General features: G+C 42.6%; 1 protein-coding gene across 1 annotated transcript; it reads left to right on the top strand.

Annotated features, from left to right (window-relative positions):
- The first annotated feature begins 7,905 nt into the window (after positions 1-7,905).
- ZFP3 (ZFP3 zinc finger protein) lies at positions 7,906-20,034 on the top strand. Its single transcript, XM_081109328.1, has 2 exons — positions 7,906-7,997; positions 16,671-20,034. Exon 2 carries the CDS (start codon positions 16,679-16,681, stop codon positions 18,185-18,187), a length of 1,509 nt encoding a protein of 502 aa, XP_080965454.1. The 5' UTR covers positions 7,906-7,997; positions 16,671-16,678; the 3' UTR covers positions 18,188-20,034.
- Positions 20,035-20,351: the final 317 nt, after the last annotated feature.

Here is a 20,351-nt window from a genome sequence, read left to right as displayed (position 1 = left end):
ATCCACTGAGCCAAACCGGCTAGGGCTGTTAACTGGTATTTTAAAGACATGTGCCAAAGCAGTTGAAACTTGACAGTCTTTTTTTTTTTTTAATATACTTTATTGATTTTTTACAGAGAGGAAGGGAGAGGGATAGAGAGTTAGAAACATTGATGAGAGAGAAACATCGATCAGCTGCCTCCTGCACACCCCCTAACTGGGGATGTGCCCACAACCAAGGTACATGCCCTTGACCGGAATCGAACCTGGGACCCACTCTATCCACTGAGCCAAACCGGTTAGGGCAAAACTTGACAGTCTTGATGTTGCTTAGCTAGATCCTTTATATAAAGGATTTTTAATTTTCCTCCTTAATTTAGCTGATGTGGATAAATCACTGAGAAAATATATCACTTTAATCTAGCATTGTCCTAGTATTGTTTATGATGAATAGTAGTACTCTATAATTAACAATATGGGACCTAATTATTAAAAACAAACTTATTTACCTGTCACAGTACATCTATAATAATAAAAGTGTAATATGCTAATTAGACTGGACGGCCTTCCAGACATCCTTCCGAACAACCTTCTGAATGAAGCTGGGGCTGTGAGGGAAGCCCAGGTCCCGGGTGCCAGAGGGAAGCTGGTGCCAGCAGCCGGGGGAAGGAAGGCCTACTCTTGCACAAATTCCATGCATCGGGCCTCTAGTGTTTTAATATGTCCCTTGATATACAAATAATCAGGGGGGGAAATCTAGAGGATTTATCTAGAGACTGAATTTTATGGCTTCAGTGAAATGTAAACATTGACTTAAGATGCCCTCTCTGTACAAAGTGGCAGCTGTGTCAGGTGGACGCATGCTCTCGGAGACTCAACTTTTTCCTTCTCACCCACTTTCCCAGCCGCAGTTGACTCTGATGTGCAGGCTCGGGGCGCCACCTGATGCCCAGGGAGGACACTGTCTCGTCATCCGCGCTCGGGGAGAGGATGCCTAGATACATAAACATAGCTCCCGCTCCTGTGCCTTTAATGACTCCCCAGCTACTTGATTCCACTTCAGATAACCTTTCTCACACAGACACCCTTTCTTTCTACCCCATTGTTCCAACTCCTTCCTGCTTCCTCCAGAAAAGCTCGTTCTCCTTATTTGCACTCGCAGCAGCTGCCGTGGTAACTGCCACTGCGTCCACTCTAGTGCCTGGCATGTGCTAAGTACTTGTTGTGCATTTAATTCTCACCAGAACCCTATGTTCTAATATCACTGCATTTTACAGGAGAGGACACTGAGACTCGAAGCTCAGGTCATCTTCCCAGGGGTGCAGAGCTAGTAAGTGCTCGAAGCCCACGGGTAGCACAGGGCTGTCTCCAAAGCTCAGGCTCAGCAGTGGTTCTCGATCCCGGAAAGCTCTGAGAAAAGTATCATTTTTAAAATTTAATTGATCTGGGGGGAAGCATCGTGTGATGGGCTGAATTGTCATCTCTCCCAAATTCATATGTTGAAATCCTAACCTCCAAGGTGACTGCATTGGGAGAGAGGGCCTTTAAGGAGCTAATTAAGGTAAAATGAGGTCATAAGGGTGGGGCCCAAATCCAATCTGACTGATGTCCTTTTAAGAACAGAGGAAATGCCAGGGATACTCTGCATCAAGGGAAGGTCATGTGAGGACACAATAAGCAGACAGCCGTCTAGGAGGCGAGGAGAGAGGCTGCGGGAGAAACCCACGCTGTTGACACGGTGATATTGGACGTCCCAGCTTCCAGAACCCTGAAAAAATAAATTTCTGTTGTGTAAGCCCCATTGTTTGTGGTACTTTATTATGATAGTCCTAGCACACTAACACCTCAGGAGACTTCTTTTTTTTCTTTTTGTTTCTTTTTGTTTTCTTAGTTCCCAAGGTAATTCTACAGTATATGCAGGTGAGAATACCTGATAGGAAACCCTAAGAGAAAAGGCAGTCTTGGATTCTGGGATAAAAATGGACTAACCATCTTTAGAATTCTTGAAATAATTCAGATGGTTCTCTCGATAACTTTGTGTTCACATTTTCTTTTATTCTTGTTCTATTTACTTAACATCAACACTTCAGATAAATAAAATATTCCTTCTTATCTGCTTTCCTTTTGTTTTATGACTATAAAGCCACAGCATTCTTTCATGCTGCTCATGGCAAGGGTAAGCTATTTCACTTGTGTTATTGGACAAACAACATTTTTTCGGGTTGTTAGGAGACCTTATCAAACATGCATACAACGTTCCGAGGGTAAATAAAAGTATTTCAGGTTTCAGTAACCACATTCAAAATGAGATTTGGTAGCATCTCCTGAATGTAGGTTTAAGGATGTCTGTATACTTATGTGCTTGGCGCATGTTTACTGAAATATTCATTATTAATTCTCTTGAGTGTGAATTTCAGTATCTAGGCTGCTGTGTTACTTGGATACTGAATTTGGATTGACAGCCTTATTCCTCAGAGTTGAGGTGACTTTTAGATTTATATTTTATATTTTAATCACCTGGGGGATTAAAATATAGATAGCTCTGCCCCCATCCTAGTCTTTCTTTTCTCTTTTACTTTATTAATGTAGTAGCTTTATTCCCAGTTGCCAAAACTTACAAACAAAGATATCCTTTAGTACATGAATGCATAAACAAATCTGGATACATTTGGACAATGGGATATTATTCAGTGGTAAAATGTAATGAGCTATGAACCCATGAAAAGACATGTAGAAAACCTAAATGCATATTACTAAATGAAAAAAAAGCCAATCTGAAAAGGCTATATACTGTATGATTCCAACTGTATGACATTCTATAAAAGGTAAGACTATGAAGATAAAAATATCATTGGTTTCTAGGAGGAAGGGGGAGAGCCATGAATAGGCACAGCACAATGCTTTTAGGGGAGTGAAAATACTCTATCCGATATTTATAATGATTGATGGAGTCCATGAAACTTTGGTCCATACCCACAGCATGTACACCACCAAGAGTGAACCCTACGGTCAACCACAGACTTCAGCTGATTATGATGTGTCAATAGGGTAGTCCTTGGTTAAAAAAAAAAAAAAAGTACCATTCTGGTGAGTGATGCTGATAATGAGGAAAACAGGAAATGCTCTGGGCAGGAAAGTCTCTGCACTTCTTTCCCAATTTTGTGGTAAACCTAAAACTGCTCTAAAAATCCCATCCGGACGTTCTACACCGCAGTCTCCTGAGGGGCCCCCGAAATCTGGGTCTGTCTTCTGTTCGCCAGGGGAACAGCCTCGTGTCTGTGCGGTGTCCCTGGACATTTTATGTCATGTTGAGTACTTTGAAAGCATACGATAGTTCATTTGGAATAAAGCCAATCCCTTCAAATTACAACAAAATTTCAAGACCCACCATAGGAAAGCTTGCGAAGGAAGCTGTGCACTGTTCACACGAATGCCTCCTGAGCTGATAAGCCCATGCCCGCCTCCTTGAGTCTCAGAGGAACGGGGCAGTTGTTTTGATTTGCTTCTGCACCTCCTGTGGCCATGTTGTGGATTGTGCTGTTATCTTTTAAAAAATGCTGTTAGAGGAGCCTAAAGAGACATAACTACTAACTGTAATGTGTATTCTAGGTGGGATCCTGGGACAGGAAAAGGATAGTAAGTAAAAACTAGACATCTGAATAAGTTATGGACTTTAATTAGAAACAATGTATCCACTGGTTCATTAATCATAATAAATGTACCATATTCTTGCAAGATGTGAATAGGGGAAATTGGATGTAGGGTATATGGGACTCTACCATTTTTTCAATTTTTCTCTCAATCTAAAGCTGTTCTAAAATTAAAAGTTTAGTTTTTTTTCAGTTTTATTGAGATGTAATTGACAGAAACCATTGTATTAGTTTAAGGTGTACCGCATATGTTGTACAGCATAAGATTATATTGCAAAAAAAGTTTATTTAAAATAAAAAATACAGGATTTCAAAGATGACAAAAATGTAGTTATAATTTTTATAATTTATATTATAACCCTTGCAGTTATTACATAATTGTAATAATGTTAGCACTGAAAAATGTATGCAGAAGTTTTACTTTAAAGGAGAAGTAAGATGCAATTAAACTCCATGGAAAAATTTTAACAACTGCCATGCTGCTTGGTTCTGTATATTTAGGAGAATGAATACGCAATTACATGGGGCAAGTCCCTGTACATCATCTTGGGCCGGGGAAGGGCCAGGCCCACTTTCAAAATAACAAGTCAATTTCCCAGACTTTTGCAAGGCTTGCACTGGGTCCGCCTTCTAACCAATCTGTTCTTTTCCCAGGCTGGACTGACAGGCTTCTACGGTCACCATCTTGGCAACTGTTGTGCCTGTGCCTACCTCCCTCTTTTTGTTTCATCCTTTCCCCTAGTGATCTTGGGGGAACAGATGGGCGATTCCCTGGGGAATGTGTGAAGCTGTGACTTCCCGGTAAAGCAAGCAGGCTCATGTTCCCCAGTTGATTATGTTCATTAATGTCTGATTCTCCTGGCTCCCTTCCTTTATTAATATCTAGCTACCTACAATAACAGTAATAACTTGGAATGTGGTTATTGAAAGACCTGAAGGTTTTCGGGTGTGTGTGTGTGTGTGTGTGTGTGTGTGTGTGTATGCTTATGGTCATTTCTTCCAGAATCCTAACAATGGCTTACACTTACATGCTGTCTGAGATGACACTGAGATGACAATAGACAGCTGAAAATATAATTGCAAGCAGCACCAGGCCCAAAACAGAGTTGTAAACTAATCAGATAGATGATGTGATTTAAAGTTTTAGAAATGAGTGTAGCTGGTGCTGATAGCCCCCCTTCCCATGTGTTCCACAGACAGAAGAGAAGGGACAAGGGTGAACATGAGCAGTATGTCTTTTATTTTTCATGTGCCTGTCCCTGTGTGAATTGAAGAAGGCAGACAAGGTTCCTACCTGCCATTTCTTTTTCCCAAGAGGAGCAACACTGCTCATAAAAATCTATTCAGTGAAAGTCCTGAGCTTGTTAGGAGACCATGAAACATCAGCCCCTATCCAGTCATTCGCATCCTCGTTCACACTGGATACTGGAATGGCATTTGTGGATCATATGCCTTGATCTCCTTTTCTTCAGTAGATTCCCACTGCTCCAGATGGCCCCTACACTGGTTAGTGCAGTGGTTCTCAACCTTCCTAATGCCTCGACCCTTTAACACAGTTCCTCATGTTGCGGTGACCCCCAATTTCATTGTTACAAATTGAACATAATTAAAGCATACTGATTAATCACAAAAACAAAATGTAATTATATATGTGTTTTCCGATGGTCTTAGGAGACCCCTGTGAAAGGGTCGTTCGACCCCCAAAGGGGTTGCGACCCACAGGTTGAGAACTGCTGGGGTAGTGTGATAAATCAGGTAGGCAGGGGAATAGCCGGGAGAATAGAACTTATCCTTTTCCTGTCTAACATACAAGGGCTGATCAAATGAAGCACTGTCAATGTCTGGAACAAACTTTAGTGTGCATCAGAACCCCTGAAGAGCTTGTTAAACACAGATGGTTGAGCCCTAACCCCTGAATTTCTGATTCAGAGACTACACTTTGCGAACCACTGACCTAGGCTATTGGTTTTCAACCTTGTTAGCTGCATGTTAGAATCACTTGGAAAGCTAAAAAAGCAAACACAAACCCCTCTCCAAACACACACACACACACACACACACACACACACACACACACACACAACCAAAACAACCCTGCCCAGATTATATCTGAGATTAATTGCAACAGAATCTATATGGGTGGTGCTGGACATTAATATTGTAAAGGTCCCCAGGGGATTCCAATGTGCAACCAAGTTTGAGAATCACTGATCTAGGCTCTTGACGCAGATGCCCATTAATGCAGGTACATTAGGTAAAGTCAGTAGAACCAGATGTGGTTCCGAGGCAGGATACTTTCGTAGTCTGGGCATTCTGGGATGAATGTGGCTGGCAATGAATTGTGATGGTAACGGACTCCTCTTGGATCATGGCTTGAGCAGAATGAAGGTTGAAATGGCAATCGTGGAAAATGGTAGGCAAGCTGACTAGGGAAACAGAAAATGATTTCTGGGGAGCAGTGACAAACCTTTGGAAAGTGGAAATTATACATTGATCCTGGGGCTCTTCCCCCAAATGTGTAATTTTCCCCACTACTTAGCCTGGGCAAGGAAAATGGATATTTCAACTGACCCAGGGTTAACAAACTTCCTGGGTAGTTGCAGACAGTAGGTCAAAAAAGTTAAGGATATTGGTGTGAGAGTGGCTAAAATGATGGACCTTAAGAGTCTAGAGCCTAATCCTAATGATGAATTCAAGAGAAAGTTTTCTTTTTGCTAGGTGTGTACTGGATATAAGAGGGTGTCCCAAAAAATGTATACATACTTTGAATAATTATTAATTCCAATGGTTAAATCTGAAAAGAAACATCTATTGAGCTACCAGCCATTAACATTGGGGGGGGGGGGGACGACGATGATGACGACGATGACACACTGTATATATACAATATCCCTTTCTGAGAATAGTAACTCCCTTCCCTATTGTAGTGAGGCGAACACAAAAGCCAGACCCCACAATTGGGGTAACTAGTGACCCAGATTTGGCTAATCCTACTATCCCTTTCCCCTGAATATAATGATTGGTCCAGGAGTGAGCACCAGACCCAAACAGGGCCAATCATAGCCCTTCCCTGTAACTGATACTCTGGAGGGGTAATGGAGTTTGAGGAATCATTAGATAGGATGGAAAGCTACTCCAACCAGTTACTTTTGAATGGGCACCTGAATAACAAGAATCTGCCCAGCAGGGGTGGCTCAGTGAGCATCTACCTGTGAACCAGGAGGTCACGGATTCATTCCTGTCAGGGAGCAAGCCTGGGTTGCCGGCTTGATCATCCGTGGGGGGCGTGCAGGAGGCAGCCCATCAATGATTCTCCTTTCTCTCTCTCCCTCACCCTTCCTCTCTGAAATCAATATATATATATATATATATGAAAGTACAGCCCTGACTGGTTTGGCTCAGTGGATAGGGCGTCGGCCTGTGGACTGAAAGGTTCCAGGTTCGATTCCAGTCAAGGGCATGTACCTTGGTTGTGGGCACATGCCCAGTGGGGGGGGGGGGGTGGTGCAGGAGGCAGCTGATCGATGTTTCTCATCCATGTGTCTAACTCTCTATCCCTCTCTCTTTCTTTCTGTAAAAAAATCAAAATAAAATATATTTTAAAAAAGAATCTTGTGCAAAGAAGAGCAGAGGAAGTAACAAGTACAAACGTTCTGAAGTGAGATAGGCTGGCTGTGCTTGTTCAAGGCGTAAAAAATGCTAGCGTAGAATGCTGTTCCCGTTGGGTGAACCTTCAGATCTCAGTCCAAACCTCACCCCCCTCTCCGATAAGCCTTCCGGGACCGCTGGCAGGTCCTCCTGCGACCCCCGCTTCTTCCTGGGAGCTAGCGGGTCCGTGTTGACTGGACTCAGGCATAAGGGATGCAGGTGGGGGTTCAAGGAGGCCCCGCAGTCTCTGCCCCGCGAAGAAGCGAAGCCGACTCCCAGCTTCTCCAGCCGTCAAAGCTCAGGGAGCGACGGGAGCGCGCAGAGCGGCCGGTCGCAGGGCGGAAGTTCATTCCCGGAGCCGTTCTAGGAAACCCGGAGGACCCAGCTCTTTAGTGACCCAGGGGCTGAAGTGGGCAATGGCGGGCTCACAGGGCCACTCCGGGGTCAGCGTCGGCAGGCGGTGGCGAGGAGGCGCGCAGGTTCCGCGGCGAGTCCGCAGAGAGCTAAGCAGGAGACGGGAGGGGGCGCCGGCGGCGTGCGAGCCACCTGCTCCGCCCGCGGAGTGCGGCGCGCGCTGATTGGCTGGAGCGCCGCCCGCTCCCGGAAGTAGCCGGTGCCCGTCGCCAGTGAAACCAAGACAACAGCTGCGGGCTGTGCGCGAGCGGGCGGAGCAGCCCCGGGAGCCCGAGCGGAGCGAGCGTGGGGCGGTGGCGGCCTGCGGTGAGACCTCATTCCGTCCCGGCGGGAGGGAGGAGGGCGCTAGGCTCCCGACTTCCCGGCCCGCGAGCCGAGGGGAAACCGCGCGTTAGGCCCGTTCCCGACCCGGGTTCGCTTTGTGACCTTGGACTTGATGGTCAGCCCGGGCCTCCGTGTCCCACCCGCACACAGAGCGTGCGGTTCCGTGCCTGTCAGCCGCGCGGGCGGAGGAAGCAGGGCTTCTCCCTTCCTCCGGCCCGAGGCGGGGGCCAGTGGGAGCTGTGGTTTTCCGACACACCCTCCCCAGGTAGACTGCGGGGAGGAAAGGTGAGGCGACGCCAACCCCCCCCCCCCCCGCCCCCGGCATATTGTGCCGGCAGGTAGGTTATTGGCTTATGAGGGTTAGTTTTGGAAAGGAGACAAGTAATAGAGCCTTCTTGATTGTAGGAACCACGGGGAGGACAGCGGAAAGGAGGATAATAGTGCTTTAAATTAAATACCACCCCGACTGGGAAAAGGAACTCATTTCTACACACAGTTATTGTCATCCGCTGTGTGTCAGGTACCGCTCTAGGCTGTTTAGCTACAAAATGAATGACATATCTAGTTAGTCCTCAAGGGTATCCCAGATTCGTTATGCAGATAAGGCATTTACACAAATTCATTGAACATCATTTGCCAGGTACCGGAAATGTGCTAGGCACTGGGAATACCAAGATGGCTGGAATGTCATCATCGCTCACATTATAGAGAGGGAAGCAGACATGAAAATAGACTAATGCAATGAAGTAATTGCTACAAGATGAAGGAGTCCTAGGGGCAGGGAAGAAGACAGAAGGGACTGTCTGTGTTTGGCTGAGTCCTGTAGATGTTAAGTGCACAAGGTGGCCAGGCAGCGGGAATAACCTGTTTGCAAAGGCGCTTTCAAGAATAGGAAGTGTTTGCACTGCAGCACCCTGAGCTTTCAGCAGTCATTGGAGAGCGTGGGACAGGTGATGATGGAAAGGGCGACAGGGGCCTGACCCGGAGGGCATTATGAGCCAGGTTAAGTTTTTATTCTGTAGGTCTTGGGAAGCAATGAACAGGAAGCAACATGATAACTGTAGTCCCAAGAAAGAGGTCAGTGAAATGCTGGGTCGGAGGACCAAGAGGCAACCTCCTTCCTGCCGGTGTTAGTGACAACTTTGGGGAGGAGGTGATTCTTACACTAGATAGTGCGTATCTGGCCTTTCAGAAGTTCAGGGGAAGGATTTGTATCAAAAGTAAATGCTTTTGTCTGTAATGTACAGTTCAAGTTGGCTTAATGCATGCTATTGACTCCCATGATTGGAAGACAACAGGTAAAGTGGTTTCAGGACTGACTTAATCTCTTGGCCCTGGTTCCATTTCCCCTCAACTTTCTTAGCTTTACCTGCCGTCACCCACAACTTGGGAGTGAAATGGCAGTAGCAGTTCCGGGCAACCATGTATAGAAGTCTCTTGCTGAGATTTCTCTCAGGATGGCAGGAAACTGTTCCTAGAAGCTCCCAGCAAACGTCCTCAGATTGTCCCTGAGCCAGGTGAAGGCATACTTCTGAACCCGTTCCTGCTGCTCTGAGCAGTCACCTGCAAGGCGGATGGTATTCACTTGACTGGGTTAACTCAGTTGGGATTCACTCCTGGAGTTTTGAGAGCAAGGCCACTGCAAACTTTTTTCTCAAATGCCCCATAAAATAGTTTGAAAAGCTTTGGATCCTCTTACACATACGTAAGTTGACATCCAAAATGTCTCATCTTTTTTTGTCATAAATTTGAATAGTTGCAAAGATATTTGGTGTATTATAAATTTTGACATTTCAAATTTCAAAATTAAACCTCATGCCATTTTCCTGGATGCCTGTCCTTGGTTCCTTGTGCTCACCACATGCTTCACCTTCTCTGTGACCTCCATCTGTTAGCATCCCACTCCTCCCTCCCGCCCCCCACTTCATGCCTCCCTGTCTCAGTCATTGCAAGCGTGTCCCGATTCACATGCTCAAGCCCCTCACTCCCTCTCTCTTCCATCATGCATATCTCTAGACCCTCAGCTGCCCTGGGGCTGTCAGAAGTGTCACTGGAGGAAGATAGGAACCGATGCCTATTGACTTCTCTTCACACTGATGCTCTATCATACTTGTCTCATAAGGAGGTTGTGAGGGGTTAACAGGCTATTGTCTATAAATTGCTTAGCACACAGTACATGGTAAGCGCTCATTATTACTCTCCACATCAAAATGTCAGTGCACCCTCACTTCTTCTACATATAATACATTGATGTTAGAATGTTCTTTCTGTTCCTTTATTCCTTCTGTACTTCCTGGCCTCTGAGGATTTGCTTACCCCATTCTCTGCTCAAAATGCTGTTGTGCAGTAGTCTTCGAACTGAAATACATGGAGGATGTACACAAACTCTTTCTGTAACATCTGTTGGGCAGATGGATTGTTGAATGGGAATCAGTTTCTAGATCCTTGACTTCAATATTTATTGTTGCTTACAACCAATGTACTTGAGGTTGGGCCTGTGGTCTATAGCTTTCTCTTTTCCTCCTCTACAAAAGAAAGACACACCTCTCACCCATGGCCTCCTGAATATTGCTATGGTGTATTTCTCTGGGTAGAAAAACCTCTGGAGTAATACACAAAGGGAGGGTTTGTTGAGTAAGTAAATGATCCTGGACCTTTTGTAATTTAAGTCCTAATCTTTGCTTTCAACAAAATTTTTAAAAGGCGAAAGATTTATGCGATCTGAAGAGAAACCAGAGTATCAACAAAATTTTTAAAATATCAAATCAAACTGTCAGATGATGGATTATTTATTTATTTTTTTACTGCAAATTACAATATGATTTTTGGCAGGTAAGTTCAAAGGGTTGAGTGATATTTGCTATCACAAAAGGTGTTGTAAACTCTGACTTAAACAATTGGGCACACTCAGGTCCAGTCCCAGTATCTAGGATCAGTCTGATAAGCCTAACAGGAATGTGATTCTAATTCAGAAAAAGGGATCTAGTCACTTGTATTATATCTTCCCTATCTGCCCTCAGAAGTTTAGGGAAAGGTAGAGGCAGTCAAGATGGGGATAGGAAAAAGAGCAAGAACTGACAATGTATCTATAATACTGCTGCTGTGCACATGGTTAGCGACTTGGTAGATCAGACCTTAGGAAGGGATGGTTGCACCAGATGGAGAGTGGGATAACTTCAGTCGGTAAGACTGCCGAACACAGTGGTTTCCAAACCTGGTAGATCATCAGAATCACCTGCGGTATTTGTTAAAAAGACAAATTCCTTGGCCCAGCCCTGGAGATTCTGATTCTGAGAGTTCTGAGGTGGGAAATAAGTATTTTAAAAGATTTCCCAGTTGATTCTTATGCATCTGGCCTAGTTCCAAGCCAGAATCATTATTTAAGATTCATCAAAATAAAATAAAAAACATCTTGCTATGATCGTAAGCCTACTAAACAATTTTCAGGTCTTACTAAACAATTTTGAGTGTTTTATGTGGCTTCCCATTGTAGAGTTTCATCTGGGCATTGTGGTCCTTTCAGAGCGTATTTCTCATTGTTAACTAATAGGTGGGTATCTGGCTTATGCATTAGTATTTTGTGAATGAGGTTTTCCGAGCTTGCTGTAGGATGCATTGAAAAAAAACCCAACCAACCACAAATCCAGGTCTGCAGCACTGCAGACTCTATTCTGAACCGTGGAGATCCAGTTGAGGTCTGCTTGTCACCCCACAGGCTGAGGACCAAGAGTGGTCATCTTCCCCCTCAGCTGGCACCTCCATCTTATCTCTCTCCAGAAACAGCTAATTTCAATTCAGAAAAGTGAAGAAGTGAGAAACAGAAAGATAGGAAATTCTGTTTGGAAATGTAAATTTAGGCTATGCATAGTAGAGTGTTTCCATATGAGGATGAGGTTTAATGTGTGGCTGTGCCTCTGGGAAAATCAACCAAATGGAGATTGGCTTTGACTTGTATATGAGGAGATACCTATAAAGTAGTATTTAACAGATGACATTAATATTGTGTCACTGGTAAAATGCGAAGCAAAAGAATGGTCACAGATGGGGTCAAATTTAGTTGGGGAAGACTTTCTGGATTTGATTTTTGAACCAGATCTTGAAGCTGGAGATAGGTGCTTACCTAACTTTCATATCTTTATCTTGTTTTATGGTGGACAAGTGATTTTTCCATATGGTGTGGCCATGATTGATGACTTTGTAAAGAGCTAGATGATGGAAAAGAAGTAACTATAGGAGGGATGAGGGTGAAAAGGAAAGGCCAGAGAGGGGTCCTGAAGTAGATAGGGACTTGTTCTTGGCTGAGTACCAGTATCAGAGAGAAATTCATTTAAGGCAATATGTCCCAACTCAAATGGTACCATGGATGGAGATAGCTAAATTCTCCACAATGGATTCTTACAATTATATGGACACACATGATAATTTTCAACAAATAGGCGAAATCCAGCTTTTGGGTGCCCACCCTCACTCCATGGGAAAATAAGAGAAATGCTGAGACAAGAGAAGTTGAAGAAGATTCCAGTTTATTTTGAGGAGTAGCACAAAGAGTTTCCAAGACTTCAGGATTCCAATAGGAGGTCAAGTTCCTAACAGGTGTTGGAGGTATTGGGGGGGGGGGTATTACCAGGGCTGCACTGATGAGTGACTAGAGAGGCCCCAGGGTAGGATGGTGGTAGTAACTACCATCCTGAGGATGACTGGGAGGCTGGGCAGAAAAAAAGGGCAGTACAAAGGTCACCCAAAAATCATCGCTTCCCCTTTCCCTCACCACTTGACCCCAGTCTCTCCTGCCTCTCAGGGTCTTCATTTCTTCAGTAATCGCATGTTTTCCCCCTTAATCCCTGTCTGTCTACTGGCACCATCACTCCTAATATAAAAATATTCAAATCTTTCCCATCATAGAACATTCTTCTTTGGCCTTTCTTTGATCTCTAATGCTACTGCTCATCTTGTTCTTTCCTTTCTTCCAAATTTTTTGAAAGAAGCAGCAACGTTACTAATCACTCCACTGTCACTGGCTTCTGCTTCTGTCATTCTACTGAATCTGTTCTCACAGACCATCTGTGACTACCTAATTGTCCCAGTAGACGTTTTCCAGTTCTTACTCTACTGGATCACTCAACTGCATGTGACATTTAAAATTCCCTCTGCCATTGCCTTGATGACTTCTATGACACTGTATTCTGATTCTTCTCCTACTTCACTAACCATTTTTTTTTTCTTCTTTCACCCATTCCTTTTTCACGGCCCTAACAGGAAACAGATACTTCACTCAAATTAGAATAATTTGGGGATGGTTTATTTGCAAAGAGGTTAATTATAAATGTTAAGTGTGTGGGCATGGTGTTGAGGCAACTGTGGAGTGATCACCAGCCCCAGGTCATAAGAGATAAGAGGTAGGAGAGGTTACTGGGGAACCCAGTTAGTTGTTGAGACATTTGGGTAGGATAGACTTCTTGAGAGTAGTAATGACCTTCAATTGAGGGAAACTGTCAACCCAACGTGATCTCAGGAATCAGGAGAGTAAATAACCTGATCTTATTCTCTTCCCTACTTCCAGCCTCCTGCTGAGCCTCCCCATTGATGGAACACAACTAGAGGCCAGAGGACTTATTGATTTGTGCTGTGTAGGTTAGCCTTCTGGGGCAGAGAGCAGGGTGGGGAAATGTAGAGCAATCTAGAGGGGAAGATGGAAGATAACTGGAGTATACTCTTAAGTGTTATCTTTTTATGTTTCTGTCCTTAGTATATCTGACAGTTGTCATACTATACTCATACCATTTATGCTGAATACTCTCATGTCTCTATCTCTAGTCCTGACTGCTCTATACTTTAGACGAATACAATATATTCCTTGATACAAAATATAAAATATAGATTTCTTGATACCTTTATATGGATATACTGAGATTCATCTAGTCCAGATAGATTTAATCTTCCTTTCTAAACTAAATGCTTCTCCAGTATTCTCAACCTCAGTGGTACCACTATTCATCTAATTACCATTCCTCAAACAAATGGAGATCTGGCACCATCTTTAACTCTTCCCTATTCCTTATATCTATATCCAATTACACACTAAATTTTACAGAATTTGTCCTCTTAAATATTTCTCCAGTATGTGTCCTTTCATTACTACTGTTGCCATAGTTAGATTTAATCACCCTTTATTTTGATGACTTCATCAATTTTCTAACTGATTTCCCTATGTCTAGGAATAGTACTTTCTAGTTCAGCCATTGAATGGCCAGTAGTGTACATCTACCTAATGCTAGTCCGACAATGGACTATCCTTGCCTTAACTAAAGTCCCATAGCTGCCCATTCCCCCTAGAGAATCACCTTTCACAGTTAATACTTTTACTGATGGGATGATTGTGTTCCTCAGATTTGCTATGGTACAAAAATGCACTGGCCTAGGCAGAGGGCCTCTTCAATATTAGCTCCAGGTTGCTTACTACCTGAACAGAGACCACGCTTATTCTCCCATCACTTGGACTTTACTTCTGTGACTGGGACAGCTGGATTCCTAGGGCCATTGTGCCAGTTAGGAGTAGTGGCTTTATAAATTAAAAACAAAACACATAATAGCTCAAGCAAGGCAAAGTATTTCTTTCCTAAATGAAAGAAGTACAGAGGCAGACATTCCAGGACTGCTATGTGAGCTCCATGGACTCATCAGGGACCCAGTTCCTTCCAGCTCTAGTCCTGTCATAGGGTATGCCAGTGTACTCATGGTTCAAGACAGCACTCCAACTATCAGCTCATGCCCCAGGTGCAGCATGAAGAAGAGGGTGAAGAAATGCATCCTCTCCCCCTGAAGGAGACCTCCCATAAGTCCTATGTTCTTTCATTTGCATCTTCCTGTCTTGTTGGCCAGAAGTTGGTCACATGGTAATACCTAGCTGCAAAGAAGTCTGAGAATTTCTTCTTTTTCCTTCAAATTAAAAGAGAAAGTTGATGTAGAAAGTTACAGAGGTAGTAAAAGTGAGCTGTAGAAGAAATGGGCAAAGGAAACAAGTTACAAAAGCAAAAGGCCCTTGTTGCTTAGGAAAGTACACTTAAAAAGAAGATTTGAATGGCTGTGCTCCGGGGGTGGGGGTTGGGGGAGAGAGCCGAGACTTTATTTCTTTAGCTTGGCTTTTTGCTATACAAAATTAATTCATTATTATGTTGCTGATGAGGGAGGGAAGAATGGATATTGGGATAGACAACTAAAAATCTTTGCCACAGCCTTTTTAGAAGTTTTTAAAAAGCATAGGCTTTGGATCTATAAACATACAAAGAAAATTCTATAAAGGGGCCAGTTACAAAATTAGTATGCAAAAATCAACAGCATTGCTATCTATATAAATAATAACCAGTTGGAAAATATATGAAAAACATACCAAAAGAAAATTCATACAGAGACATGATGGATACAAACATTAAGATATATTAGGAAATTTTGCAAAATTATACTAAAATTTATTTAGAAAAATATGAAAATAGTAAATGTGTGAAAAAGAAGACTAATGAGAGAGAACTTTCTCTAACATTTTAAACATTTTAATAAAGCTATTGCAGTTTGAACAATTCGGTATTAGAGAGGGAATAGACAGATTAATAGAACTGAGTGGAGTCTGAAAATTGACCCAGAAATTAACCCAAATATATATAGCTTTTTAGACTAGGATATAGGTGACATTGCAAATCAGTAGGGAAAAGAAAAATAGTTATTTATACAATTTACTGTCTGGAGACAAGCTAGAACCTTACTTCATCCAAATGTAAGGGAGTCAAAGGTAGAAGTAACTATCCTTGTGCTAGTTATAGCTAAGTCATGTTAACTGTTTGATTGGGTACATATGCAATCCCCTCTTCTGTAAAGCTGGTGAGTACCACAGGACTGGGCTCAGGAAGTTTCTCTTGCTACTCATTTTCTGATTACTTTTTCTATAAATCGAAAAGTTGTTTGTATTAGTCATTTTTGCCCCTTCTCCCAACCTTTTCTATACCATGTATTTACACATTGTGGACCAGTAGTTTTATTGCTAGCTTTACCCAGTGGCCAGATAAGTTCCTATAGAACGAGTACAAAAAACGTTTTACATAAATGTTAAAGGCACACTTTAAAATTAAATACCCATTGCATTTTGAAGTTATTTATTACATGTTCTTACAAGCTAATATCTTTTTAAAGTATGATACTTTGTAAAACATTGTGTAGTATGAAGCGAGAATTCTCATGATCCATCCACATTAATATAGCCACCATTTTCCTTAAATGTTTTTCTTGCCAAACCTCAGTTCTTCCTCAACTCACTGTTAATGTTATGGAATTTTTATCAGCACCTCCTTACCATCCATTTCCTGTTTTTCTCCTTAACTCTCTTCCTCTGATAATTTCTCTCTCTCTTTTCAGTCGGCATATGCTGTTTGTTTAGCATGTCCACCATAATTATAAATATCTTTCTTCTCTTCAATTACATTCTACAATTTCACCAGATACCAAGACTGTTCCCCCCCCCCCCACCACCACCACTAATTAAATTTTATTGACCCAAGACTGTTTTTGAGTGTTGTCAGAGCCATGTTAAAGCTCCATACTCCTCTAGCATTAGCTTCATTTAGATGTGATATGGCCAGTTCACATACTTACTCTCTCTCATTGCAGATTGTAAGATGGGGACTGAGAACAAGGAGGTAATTCCCAAGGAAGAAATTTCTGAAGAATCTGAGCCACCTGGGGCAATATTAGGAAAACTTCCAAAGGTAGTTTACGAGGGTCACGAGTTTGGAGTGGCATGTGAAGACAGCTTGTCAGAAGAGCATTCAAGAGAGTCCACGGAAGAGATTATGGAGCAGATGTCTCCTGAGGAGAGAGACTTTGAATCAGGGCTGATTATCTTTAAGAAATCACCCTCAAGTGAGAAAGACCAGGAGAATGAAAGTGAGAGAGTCTACAGTCCCAGCCCAAACCTGATTACACATCAGGGAGATATTACATCACAGACAGTTAGTACATTTGCTACCTCTGGCCAAAACTTCATAGAGAATTTAGAACCTAACAAAACAAAGAGAAGTTCTGTGGGAGAAAAGCCTCATACATGCAAAGAATGTGGGAAATCCTTTAATCAGAATTCACATCTTATCCAGCATATGAGAGTTCATAGTGGAGAGAAACCCTTTGAATGCAAAGAATGTGGAAAAACATTTGGAACTAACTCAAGCCTTCGCAGGCACCTGAGAATTCATGCTGGAGAGAAGCCCTTTGCTTGTAATGAATGTGGAAAGGCCTTCATTCAGAGTTCACATCTTATCCACCATCATAGAATTCATACTGGAGAGAGACCTTATAAATGTGAAGAATGTGGTAAAGCCTTCAGTCAGAATTCAGCCCTTATTCTACATCAAAGAATCCACACTGGAGAGAAACCATATGAATGTAATGAATGTGGGAAAACCTTTAGGGTTAGTTCACAGCTTATTCAGCATCAGAGAATTCATACTGAAGAAAGATATCATGAATGCAGCGAGTGTGGCAAAGCCTTCAAGCATAGCTCAGGCCTTATTAGACACCAGAAAATTCATACTGGAGAAAAACCATATCTTTGTAATGAATGTGGAAAAGGCTTTGGTCAGAGTTCTGAGCTTATCCGGCATCAAAGAATTCATACAGGGGACAAACCATATGAATGTAATGAATGTGGAAAAACTTTTGGCCAGAACTCAGAGATTATTAGACATATTAGAATTCATACTGGTGAGAAGCCTTATGTATGTAAAGAATGTGGGAAGGCCTTTAGGGGGAACTCAGAACTTCTTAGACATGAGAGAATTCACACTGGAGAGAAACCCTACGAATGCTTTGAGTGTGGAAAGGCTTTTAGGCGGACTTCCCATCTTATTGTCCACCAGAGAATTCATACTGGAGAGAAACCTCATCAGTGTAATGAATGTGCAAGAACCTTCTTGGATAAATCTGAGCTTCTTCTCCACCAGAAAATTCACATTGGAGAGAAACCTTATAAATGTAATGAGTGTGGGAAAACATTCAGCCAGCATTCTCAACTTATCATCCATCAGAGAATTCACACTGGAGAGAAGCCTTACGAGTGCCAAGAATGTCAGAAGACCTTTAGTCGGAGCTCTCACCTCCTCCGACATCAAAGTGTTCACTGTATGGATTGATTTGCAAATAGGAAGGCTTTCTGTGGAAAAGCTGAAGTTAGACTTATTCATAACTTACACCCCAATTTTTCAGATCAAATGAATGAACAGAACCTCCTCTGATCTGGTTTTAATTTAAACATTTGGTCAAATAATATGAGGCACTTTTATGAGTTATTCATTTAGAAGTTTCAGTGTACTGAGTTAAGTTATAAAAGCTGTTTCAGGTTTTAATTCTTCTCTGCCCCGCTTTCCTTCTCTTCTTCCTCCCCTAGTGGGTCACATACCATTAGGGGTCTACATACCAGCCATCTAGCCTCAATTTGTGATTGAGGAATGTGATTCCTAAGAATGGGAGTCAACTCATTGAATGTTATCTCCTAAAGTGCTAGAAAGTTGCAGCCTAGAAGACACACTTTGTTCTCTTGTCCAGCAGTTAGCACTGGAATAATTTAGTAAGCTTTTATTAGCTTCGGAATCTTTCAAACATGCTATCAAGTTCCCAATGAAGATGGCAGCACTAATGAAATGGAAATCTGGGTCATTTAATAACTCCTTCTCAAAAAGGTTTCCCGGATGGAGGAAACTGACAGGCAGTTTATAGGATCATAAGTAAAGGCCCTTAGAATCTAGAGGGGCTGGTGAGCAAGGCCAGGGGATGAAAAACATGTGAGGCCAGACTATTCAGCATGGGCAGAGCAGCTGTTTAGCAGCTATTTCACACTGGGCTACTCAGGCTGACTGCTCCCAAGAACTTAGCTGCATTCGCTTTTGGCCCAACTCCTGCTGCTGCGGACAGATACCATGTCAGGAAGCAGCAGAGAGCACAGTGCAGCTTTACTGTCACCAGGCACCTGGCCACAGTGGTGAACCGGTTCACCTGACTGACCAGGGCCTCCTTGCCAAAGCACTTAATACTCTTGTGACCTGGATCCCAATGGACTGATAGACCTCTTCTCATTTTGCCCTTGGCCTTGGAATTATCTCTCTTCAGCATCTCTACATGAATTTTCTGTGTTCCTCCTATGTGTTTTTCCTTTGAGGAAACACATCCTCATTTTTCCACGTGTCCCTGTTTCTGAGGCGGTGGGAATGGGAATTGCACTAATGGGGACCTGGCAGTCTTAGGGTCTGGCTTTAGAGCTAGACCTTGAATAAGGCACTTCACCTGCTGGTTCCTAATTTTCTCTAAAATGAGGGGAGTTAAACTAAACCAATCCAGTAGTTCTTTGGTTCTTTTTAAAATCTAACTTTATATACCTTAAGTGTTCTATTTTTAATTTTTTCTTTATTACTCTAAAACTAATCACTAGTATTTATTGTGTTTCCTATATGCCAGGCACAATGCCAGTTTACACTTTTATTTTCACAGCATATCTATGATCTAGGTATTCTTAGTCTTTTTAAAAACAGCTTTTTGAGCATACCTTACATACCATAAAATTCACCTGTTTTAAGTGTTGAGGTGAATGCTTTTTAGTTGGTTTATAGTTGCACACCCATCAATAATGTGGGTAGTCCCACTCCAGGTTAAAAGATGAGGAGGGGAAGGAGGGATGTTAAGCAACTTACCCATGATCACACAGCTGGTAAGAGCCCAAACTCCAACCCTGGTCTGTGTTCTTAACCACTGTGCTGTGCTGTGGCTAGGTGGATCTATTACTGACTTATTTGAAATCATTTGCACATTTTGTATTATTATTGCTTCATGGACTTGAATATAAAGGATTTATATCATGTACTTTGGAAAATAACTGGTCACAGCCAAACCCCACCAAGTGGATTTGTTCTGTACCCCAGTATATGATCTCCCAGATTCATACCCTTGGCTTGAGGAAAGCCTGTACAAATAAACAGTTGATTTCACAGTTTCTACATCCTTTCAGGTACTTCTGCCTCTAACAGTCAAATTAGCACAAGTTCTTTAACTTACCTCTTTCTGTAGGGTGATTACAAGTGCAGTGTAATCTCAAGCTCAAATTGAATTATACCCAGATCATATCTTTCTCACAGGAAACCTCGGTGTCACCTATCCCTTTAACTTCTGATTTCTTTGTTTGCATATTTTATTTCCACATTCAACCCTTACCAGCCCTTAGTTTAGATCCCAGCACCTCTCCAAGCTCCCCCCAAAGAATCCCCTCACACAAACACATCCATGAGGAATATGACTTTCCTGAAGATG

Source organism: Myotis nattereri (genome assembly GCF_964212035.1).
Source record: "Myotis nattereri genome assembly, chromosome: 16".
In the NCBI taxonomy this organism is placed as follows: Eukaryota; Metazoa; Chordata; class Mammalia; order Chiroptera; family Vespertilionidae; genus Myotis; species Myotis nattereri.
The sequence above is the reverse complement of the archived record's forward strand: the minus strand, read 5'-3'. Positions and strand labels throughout refer to the sequence as shown.

Coding starts and splice junctions, on each gene's coding strand:
- ZFP3 (XM_081109328.1), top strand. CDS start 16,679: ATGGGGACTGAGAACAAGGAGGTAATTCCCAAGGAAGAAATTTCTGAA.